The 9,890-nt window shown below is 45.7% G+C and overlaps 1 protein-coding gene across 2 annotated transcripts in view; it reads right to left on the bottom strand.

Moving 5' to 3' along the window:
- The window catches only part of hcfc1b (host cell factor C1b), a 29,207-nt gene extending 19,354 nt beyond the window's left edge, over positions 1-9,853 (bottom strand). Inside the window, exons 1-14 of one of the 2 annotated variants that reach the window (XM_086127887.1) lie at positions 9,506-9,853; positions 9,050-9,253; positions 8,255-8,403; positions 7,339-7,499; positions 7,024-7,226; positions 6,853-6,937; positions 6,659-6,765; positions 6,328-6,507; positions 5,952-6,248; positions 5,396-5,535; positions 2,627-2,797; positions 2,322-2,549; positions 1,759-1,857; positions 1,528-1,690 (exon numbers count right to left, since the gene is read on the bottom strand). In XM_086127887.1, the coding sequence (XP_085984013.1) occupies positions 1,528-1,690; positions 1,759-1,857; positions 2,322-2,549; positions 2,627-2,797; positions 5,396-5,535; positions 5,952-6,248; positions 6,328-6,507; positions 6,659-6,765; positions 6,853-6,937; positions 7,024-7,226; positions 7,339-7,499; positions 8,255-8,403; positions 9,050-9,221 (2,155 nt within the window). In that variant the 5' untranslated portion in view covers positions 9,222-9,253; positions 9,506-9,853. The remainder of the gene's footprint in view (positions 1-1,527; positions 1,691-1,758; positions 1,858-2,321; positions 2,550-2,626; positions 2,798-5,395; positions 5,536-5,951; positions 6,249-6,327; positions 6,508-6,658; positions 6,766-6,852; positions 6,938-7,023; positions 7,227-7,338; positions 7,500-8,254; positions 8,404-9,049; positions 9,254-9,505) is intronic. The other variant, XM_086127896.1, reaches the window with a different exon arrangement.
- Positions 9,854-9,890: the final 37 nt, after the last annotated feature.

Here is a 9,890-nt window from a genome sequence, read left to right on the forward strand (position 1 = left end):
AAGCGGATTACGTGGGACAGGAGAAGTGAACGAATCTCTTTTCGTCAATGGACGCTACAGCTTCGTGTTTGCTTTCAAAACTTAGCTTGTAGCAGACGTGTGCACATTTTCAGCATGACGTCTTTGATCCACTGGTGAAAGGACACTTTGATCCTCTCCTCTTTCATCTATAACTGCTTCAGACGACAAAATGTATGCAGAAAAGTGGTGAAGATTGCACGACTGTCTGTGTCCTATGTGTTGTGTTGTGTTATTTTTGTTATTTTGACTTCAAAATGGCGCCACGAGAGTGGCTGCCTTTCCAGCAGCTGCCTTTCCAGCAGCTCCTATATTTTGTTGTTCTACTTCTTCCTTTCATAACTTTGCTGCTGTGAATAGGGAACTTTTCTTATCTTATATATGGACCTATTTGCTCATATCGCCCACCCCTTGTCTTGATGATGGAGCACAGGGTTTGGTTCCAACAAAATTGGTTTCGCCTTGTTTTCACGTGTCCACAGTCCTTAGTCGTCATTTCCGCTACTTAAGTCATTCGCATGTTTTTATTCAGAAGGCACTTAGAGTGTTGTGAAAAAGTTTTAGTCACCTGACTTCTGTGTTCTTTGCATATTTATCACACACAAAGGTTTCAGTTCATCAAACCACTTTTAATATCGCACAGAGACAACCCAAGGAAATGCAAAATGCAGTTTCTCAATGCCAATTTAATCTATGTGGGTACTGAAAAAAACCCAAACCTACGTGTCCCTATGTGAAAAAGTAATTGCTGCCCCCGAACCTACTAATGGGTTGTCTCACCCGTAGCAGCGATAAAAGAAAATCAAAATTGTGCAACAGTTGGCGATGGGTCGTTCAAATTGCTATGGTGGAATTTTGGCCCACCCTTTGCAGAATTGGTTCAACTCCGCTATATTGGAGTGTTTTCCAGCATAAACTGCCCGTTTAAGGTCACACCACAGAATCTCAATTGGATTCAAACCCGGACTTTTGACTTGGCCACTTCAAAACCTTAATAGTCTGTGAAACTCAGCTTTCCCCAAAATGTTATTGGTCATGGTTCCTTTATGATTTAACAAGGGGGGTCAATTACTTTTTCACATAGAGCCAGATGGGTTTTAATTTTTTTCCCCCCCTTGGTAAATGAAATCATCATTTAGAAACTGCATTTCATATTGCCTTGGGTTGTCTCTGTGAGATATTAAAATTGGTTTGATGAACTAAAAACGTTTGTTGTGTGTGATAAATATGCAAGGATCACAGAAACTGGGAAGCGGGCAAATACTTTTTCACGGCACTGCACAGTACACGTCGGCTCCCCAATTGCTGTATTTAAATTAGTGTGAGTCTCAAAACACGCTGATGTTAAAAGATCGTATCCTAATGTGCACTCCACAAGCCAAATGAAATGTGTCATCTTTATGTTAATCTTGTCCAAATTGCTCTTGGAGAGAGCGAAAGAGAGATTATAATTGGAATGGCACGAATCTGGTGAAATCAAATTTGCTTACAACCTTTTTCTTTCTTTACCTGCCCCCCCCTGCAGCGCAGACACAGGGATGGTCTTTATGATGGTGGTACCAGGTTTGGTTACAACGGAGCCAGCCTGCGGGCTGCTTAGCACAGTGGTCTGTTTGCCGTCTACAGAGCTCACCAGCTTCAAGATGGTTCCAGTCGGGAGGGCACCCTTCGCCTAATGCACAGAAACATTGTTAGAGTGCACTCAGTGACTTAATGGCAAAACGAGGCTCTAAAAAGTACCTGGAGGATCTGCGTGACAGAGCTGCTCCCTGTCTGACCGGTCACACTTTGGACAGGTTTAGCCTGTACCACAGACATCACCTTTCCCAAATTGCTGATCTGAAAAATCAGAAAAAGTATGATATCAGTGGACTGAGCAAACTGACCAAGAAGATCACAGATCTTTTTTGGCATACGCACATGGCTTTCGCTCCATTTTAAGTATTAAGCACAAACCTAAGTGAGTGACTGGGGATTGTTAATAAGACTATGACTTCACAAGTACAACTACGAACACTTACCAAAACATTTATTCCTCGAATTATAATATGGGACTATAAGGAATAGCTATAACCACACTCATCCATTTAAATATTGAGAATAATCTGGCAGCATGACTGATTCTTTTGAAGTTTTTTTTCTTTTTTAACGCTCAACCCATGACCATCCTCTTAAATATGTTACGCATAAATAACTGAAATTAGTACATTAACAAGCTTTGTGTGTTACCAATTATACCAGGCTAGGATCAAAACACGTACAGTTTGACAAGTTTGAGATGAGCATCAAATGACATCACTCACCACAGTGCCACTCGCTCCCACGCCCAGTGGGCTGTTAACGAGCGTATAGGTCTTGGTGATTCCCCCCACCACCGTGGTGACCACCCGAGTCTGCGGGGAGACCGTCACCGTTCCAGACTTGTGCACTGTGATAATGGGTCGGCTGCCTGCCCCAGGGCTTGAGACAATGGTTGCTCCGCCCACCTGAGCTGCGGCAGTTTTTAGGATACGAGTTGCAGGGTTGCTCACCTGCCAGAAGAGAGTCTTAAGGACTGGAATTCATTTGCTCATGTCATGTGTACTTAAACTATATGAAGCCTACCTACCACTGTTAAAGGAAGACTGCCGGATCCGGGACTGACCGCCACGGTCTTCACGATGGCGGCCCCTGCCGGGACGTTGAGCACGGTCGCAGTAGCGGGCGGGATCTTACGGGTAGCTGCAGCCGCCGCTGCCAATGCGGCCATTCCACTCATTTGTGGACCGCTGCCAATTGGCTAAGAGCAAATAACAAACGGGATGTCATTTTATTCCTCATGCAGAAATACCAACCCTTATCAACATTGCTCAACATTCTGTATATTTTGCCAGATTCAATATCAATAGTCAAAACTCGTTTCAACCTACCCCGTTAACGTTTTCACCCCTACAATGTTCACATTTCAAAGTCCTGATTTCACGTAATTCATTTTCTATTTGCTGATTGTGCTTACACCGAACACCTTTATGATGTAAACTTCATTCTAACGACCAGATTAAAACAGTCAAAAAGACTTTGCTATAACGAACTGTGGGAAACTAACTGTTGGCGCGACCTTGCTTATGAACAAAATGTATGGGGCGGGATTCCCCTCTGTTGCTTTCCTCCCACATTTCAAAAACATCATTGCAGGCTGATTGAACACTCTAAATTGTTCCTCAGTGTGAGTGTGAGCGCAAACGGTTGTTCATCGTTGTGTGCCCTGCGATTGGCTGGCAACCAGTTCAGGGTGTCCCCCGCCTACTGCCCGAAGACGGCTGGGATAGGCTCCAGCACCCCCGCGACCCTTGTGAGGATAAAGCGGTTCAGAAAATGGCGGCAACAACTGGCATTCCGACATTGTTAAAGTTTGTAACTGTCATAGAAAGTGGACAAGCATAAACAGCTTCCATGCAAACAAAACCCCGATTTTGCTACATTAGAAGTAATTCATGCGAAGGCTCATGTGGGGTTGGAATTCGGTGGATAGAAGTCACATTTTATAGAAATCCTAGAGATATTTGATTGTCTTGAACTGCGGGTGTTGAGAAACACACCTGGCAAAATATTTTCTTCATTTCCTGCATTGTGCGTTCGAAAAAAATTGGCTGAGTAGATGTGTCAGTCACACATGCCATTGCAACACAGCCCCAAATGATCACAGATGATGGCTTTTGAACTTTGCCTCCAGAACTGTCCAGATGGTTCTTTTCCTCTTTGGCCCAGAAGACATGACATTCACAATATCCAAAATCCATTTGAAATGTGGACTAATGACATCACACAACACTTTTCTAGTAGAGTTTTAAGTTGCATTTATGGATGTAGTGCTGAACTGCATTGACTAACGCTTGGTTTTCTCAAGTGTTACTGAGCACAAGTAGCGATATCCGTCACACCTGGTTGACTTACTTGCATTTTTGATGCAGTGCCACCTTAGGGATCGCTGGTCATGGGCATTTAATGTTGGTATTTGACCTTCCTGCTTACATTCAGTGATTTCTCCAGATTCTTTGAACCTTTTGATGATTATCATCAACCGTCGATGATGAAACCCCTAAATTCCTTGCAACTGTACACTGAGGAATATTGTTCTTAAACTGTGTGACTATTTTCTCACACAGTTGGTTAGCCTTGGCTCATCTTTGCCTGTGAATGATTGAGCAATTCGAAGGTGCTCCTTTTATACCCATTGTTGGCACCCACCTGTTCCCAGTTAGCTTGTTCACCTTTGTGTTGTTCCAAATTGTAGTTTGATGGGCATTCCTCAACTTTTTTTGCCAACCATAAAATTTAAAGATAAAGATTATTCCCACCCCCACCCCCAAAAAAAGTTCAACATTAAATATCTTGTCTTGCAGTGTATTCAATGAAATTTAGGTTGAACGTGATTTGCAAATCATTTTATTCCCTTTTTATTTGTGTTTAGCGTATGTTTAACGTCCCAACTTACCGGTAATTGGAAATGGGTTTGGACATAATTTATTCCAGTGTTCCGTGATTACATTTAACAATAGCTTAGATTGATCCATCCATTCATCAACCCGAGCCGCTTATCCTCAGGAGGGTTGAGGGTGTGCTGGAGCCTATGTCAGCTGCCATCGGGCAATAGGCGGGATACACCATGAAGTGGTGAACCCACGCAGGCAAGGGGAGAACATACAAACTACACACAGGAAGGCCAGGGGCTATTTCGAACCCACGACCTCTGCGCTGTGAGGTGGACGTGCTAACCAGTCGCCAACTGTGCCACACCAGCTTAGATTGTTTTTCCTTACTTTAGCCTTAGCATGTCTTCCACTGTAAATAACTAGTACTCGTCCTCCTTTTGTGTTCATGATACTTGTCAAATCTATCACTTAGTCACCACCATGGAGGCGATGGTGAGGGACTTCTAGAGGAGCGGCTGCTTTAAGCCACCATGACAGCCAGACGGCTGCAGTTACAGAGTCGTGGAGGTGCAAAGCTAGTTTTGCACATGGTCAAGTCGATGACATCAACACATTGTCCAGATTGGTTGGTAGAGGCCAAATCTTATGTCAGCCAATGACACACCGCAGTATTTAAGAGACTTACTTGCGAACTCCAAATTAATCTACCGTGCATGTTGTTTTGTGACGACCAGAATATTTTCAATCCCCGCTGAACAATGAAACAGAAGGGAACTGCCCGCGGAACAATTGGCATCCCTGTTAACTCTGTGCAAAAAAGTTTTCTCTGCAATGATCCATAATGTATTTTTCTCCACTCTAGTAACAGCGGAACACACGGCAACTGCCCGAAACAAAAAAAGGGACAAAATCAGAACGCTTGGCGTCTCTGCTTAGGTAAAAATGAAAAGTACACGTCCACTTACTGTGGCTTGTCCAACTTGGGCAGGCATCATCATGCGAACGCCGGCAGGAATTGTCGTCACGGCAACTTTTGGCGTAGCCTGCCGCACCGTGACAAGTGAGGCGCCACTTGTGGCTCCTGGAGTGGCCACTTTCAGGACAGCTGTAGAAAAAACAACCCTGTTGAAGAGGAGTCAATGGCAACTGCTTGATATGCTTCAAAGCTATTAGCCTCAAAAAGTTCTCATATTAATAAATACAAAAAGTCAAGTCACATAGGCCTCAAACAAACAAACAACATTCTGTATTCTGGCTTCCTCACACGTCCCAGAACCATACGTTAGGTTAATTAAAGACTTCATATTGTCCTAAACTGGTGCTAGATTGTGAATGAGTGTGAATGCTTATTTAAGAACATGTGCCCTGTGACTGACTAGCCATGGGTCTAGGGTGTACCCCACGTCTCACCCAGTCCAGCTCACCAGGGACCATGAACAGAATAAGTGGAAGAAAATTAATGTCTTTGGTACTCAGAACCAAAAAGTAACGGAGAACCAAAAAGAGATCGATCCACCCTACCTGGACTTTTGGTAGCAGCCAATGGCTTTGCAGGTACAGCTGCTGTGGGGGAGGGGACTAACGTGATGCGGGAGGTTTGGTTTGTCAGACTGGGTCCAACAGGGGAAGAGCTCTTGTGAGAGCTGGCTGCTGCGGCCGGTGAGGAGACAGCCGCGGTTGCCACGGACGTGGCGGGAATGTCGTACTTCTGTATCTGCAGCAGGTAGGTGTCAGCGGTCTGCGATGGTCCCCAGCTGACCTCGAGAGACGATGTGTTGGCTCGTACCAGCTGGACCCGGGAGGGAGCACTGGGACGCTCTGAGGACACAGACATGGAGCTAATACAAACGATTGAGAGGGAGGCGGGATGTCCTGTAAACAGTCACAAGTCACCCACCTGTCTCCAAGTACCAGAGATCTTTGCAGCACACCTGGTTGTTCCAAGCCTTCCTGTATCCATCTCTCCCGCTCCATATGTAGAGTCTGGAGTTGATGGAAACGCTGCAGTGGCCGGCGCGAGCTCGCGGAATGTTTTCCTCTATGCTGTCCATCTGCACCGTCTCCCAACAAAGCGTGTCTGTCCACACAGAAGGCCACTTGAGTCTGCCTTGGATCGGTTATACCGCCTCACACACTTTGAGCACATCCTCTTTCAAACATATAACAATCAAATGGTGTGTGTGTGTGTGTGTGTGTGCGCGTGCGCGCGCATGCGCGCGCATTTTTACCAAGATTGAGGCAGGCCAGTGTGTTGGTGCATTTCCATTCCTTCTCATGTGTTGCCACTTTGACATCATCCATCAGCAAAGGAACCCAACCACCAAACACATACATCCTGACAGACAGGTGGAAACGGTGAGGTGAGATAGAAGCCAAGCTCATTTGAGCAAAGCTAGCCAACCAGCTGTTTGAGCCACGTTACTTGTTATGGACAGTGGTGGCCGAATGCAGGCTACGAGGCAAGGGTGCATTCCCACTGAGTGCTGGTTGGCTCCAGATGAGTGAGTCTGTGACATCAGAACACATTTATTTTCGTTGCATATACATCCCATGTCCTGGCAACGGCGTGGTGCCATTGTGTATGTGGTCTCACCAATGTCGAGCACCCACAGGTCACCCAGCCGGCAGCCGCTCATCCCCCCATAGATAATCAGACGATTGCCTCGACACCCGCTCGCCACCACAGCCGTGTGACTCTCTCTGGGTGGCGGTGGCTGCCCTGAGGTCACTGGAATGTCCCAGCTGACCACGCTGGATCCCTGACGCAGCTCCAGGGAGTAAAGGTCATTCAGGTACCTGAGGAAAAGTCCGAGGTGAACCTGGTGTTAACTTCTGATGCGCTGCGCTTATTTGATATAATTCACAGATCAACTAACACATCTGTGGATGACCGAATCACACTTCTTACCTGGGAATGTTGTTCTTGGGATCTTCACTGTCATTGGCCAGTCCTCCAAATAAGAAGCAGCGACTTCCAATCAGAGAGAAGCTGTGACCGAGACGAGGGCAGGGAGGTGGGTTGTTCTTTGAAGCCTTTGCTTTTAGACGCTTCCACTCCCAGCGACTGGCCTGGTGGGGGTATTCATTGCTCATATCATATAACCGTTTTCACATGATTAGGGATGGGTACCAAATCCCGGTTGTATACTGGCCTTTGGGGCTGAATTTTTTAAAACTGCTGTATTGATTCGCAGGCCTCGACAGCACACCCACTACTGTATGCTCGCAAATGCTCCCATTATTTAAATGTGTGCTGGTAAAACTTTCATCCGGTGGCGCAGAGCAAGTGCGTGTTCTAATGCTCCTACTGGTGTTTACAACGAAGGCGATTCAACTCGGTGCCTGCCTATCAGACTGCATGCAGAAGGCAAAGAACGCACTAGGCTAAAAACATCCTGTGAAGATATATATATATATATATATATATATATATATTAGAGCTGTCAGACGATTAAAATATTTAATCTAATTAAAAATGCAACTGTCATAATTAACTCGAACTAAAAAATTAATCGTGATTACTCACACATTTTTTATCGTTTCTGAATTTCCTTTTACATTTTTTGTCCTATTTTTGCCCATTTTAATGCTCTCATCAATCATGAATCAGTTTTCTATGTGCCAAATGCAAATATTTACTGAAATAACAATTTCGATTTTCAATTTCAAGTATAACTTTATTGTGGTTTCCATTTTTTTGTCTTCTTTTACAGTTCAGATCAATAAGAGGTATCGTTAAGAGTACCAGAATTGTTAAAATCTTATCGATACCCATCCCTACACAGTTTTTACCCCCCGCCAAATCAACCAAGACTCCTGCTCACCTGCAGCTCATAGAGGTCGTTGCTGTACTTTCCATATTCCACCATTCCTCCAAACACCAGTAGTCTGGTGCCATCACATACAAAGCCATAAGCCGCGCAGCCAGGTGGGATGTCTCCACGCACAGCAGGGATGAACCACTGGTTGGTAGCTGTGGTGGGGAGGTCAGACAGGGATAAGTAGGGTGGATGGGAAGACCATCAGATGAAACCCATGGAGATGTAAAGGGGCATAACTGAAGGATGGAGGATGCATTTCATGCTGGCTAACAAGAAAGGTTTACAATTTTAAAACGTCCTTAGTAATAGCACAGTATCTTTCGGGGGGTGGGGGGGTTCTTTAAAATGGGTCTATTTTTTCGCGGGGGGGGGGGGGGTCGGGGGTAATATTCAACATCCAGCAACAATATGAATGAATGACTTCGCCTTATCATAATTGCGGAGAAGTGACTTATTCCTCAGCAGAAACAAAGGGGCGTGTCGCTGTGACGTGATATTGTTTTCAGTAAAACCCGCCATTTCTCTTTTGACATCCTGCCTACAAATTGTAAGAAGCAAGCAGTGAGTCTAGCACGTCAACGTTCAAACCATACAACGACGTTTTAAATTCATCCGAACATGAATACAGTTCCCAGAAGTACGAACAGGAAGGATGCATTTAGATCGGAATCACTTACGCGGCCACAAATCGTTTAGTAACTAAAGAGGACAACCCCCATCTTTACCTCAACCTCCAGCACAACAAAACCCTATATATTGTCAAAAGAGTAAACTCTCCACGTGGATCGGTGCCGGTACCTGTGTTATAGACGTGCAGCTCGTCCACGATGCCCTCGTTACCTCCACCAAATACCACCATCAACTCCTTGATTGCCACGGCTCTGTGTCCGTGACGGGGCCGCGGCACAGGACCGCTCCAGCCTAGGACACGCTTCCAGCGGGGATGAAGCACCGCAGGCTCGACTTCCATGTCGCTTCCGTCAGAGTCCACTATTAAATGCTCTTTGTTAGGGAGAAACCGAACGAAAAGTTTGACTCAAAATCTCCGTCCGCGTCTCGAGCGGCAGTTTCGTTTTAGCTCAATTGCTAGCCGGCCAGTTTGAAGTTGGTCGGCAGCGAACTAGGGGCTTTTTTCTGAAAATTGTAAAGCAATGACTTGTTGATTGCCCCAGATATAATCCCTTGGATATCACCGTGCAAACAAACGTCTGAACCCGGCTCAGTCGTTTTTAATTGTTTCACTGCGCTACTTACTAGCATGGTGAGTCGTGCTAACAATCGGCCATTTTCTGCCGGTGAAAACGGAGCAGTCGGGAACTGAACACTGTAGCCGGGCGCTGCGGGTTCACATAAACACGAAGCAGACGTGCATCTTCTGATCCAGGCGAGTCCCTCTCGGCAGCGGCTATGTGCACGCGTGCGGTAGAGCAATAAGGAAACAGCCCTGTCTGCAGTCAAAAATACTTAATGGCACGTCTATGCGCCGGAATGGAAGGCGCCATTTTGCTGATAACAGTAACCAAACCAAACAGCGCGACAGCAAGCGGGCGCAGAGAGCTAAGGGCTAGCCGTTAGCTGCTAACAACAAGCAGCCGGCTAATCGCTAGAGCCGTCGTCCAGTGCACAGAAGCCCCTTTGT

This window comes from Hippocampus guttulatus, chromosome 1 (genome assembly GCF_054856545.1).
Source record: "Hippocampus guttulatus isolate MCC_2025c chromosome 1, RoL_Hgut_1.0, whole genome shotgun sequence".
Lineage (NCBI taxonomy): Eukaryota > Metazoa > Chordata > Actinopteri > Syngnathiformes > Syngnathidae > Hippocampus > Hippocampus guttulatus.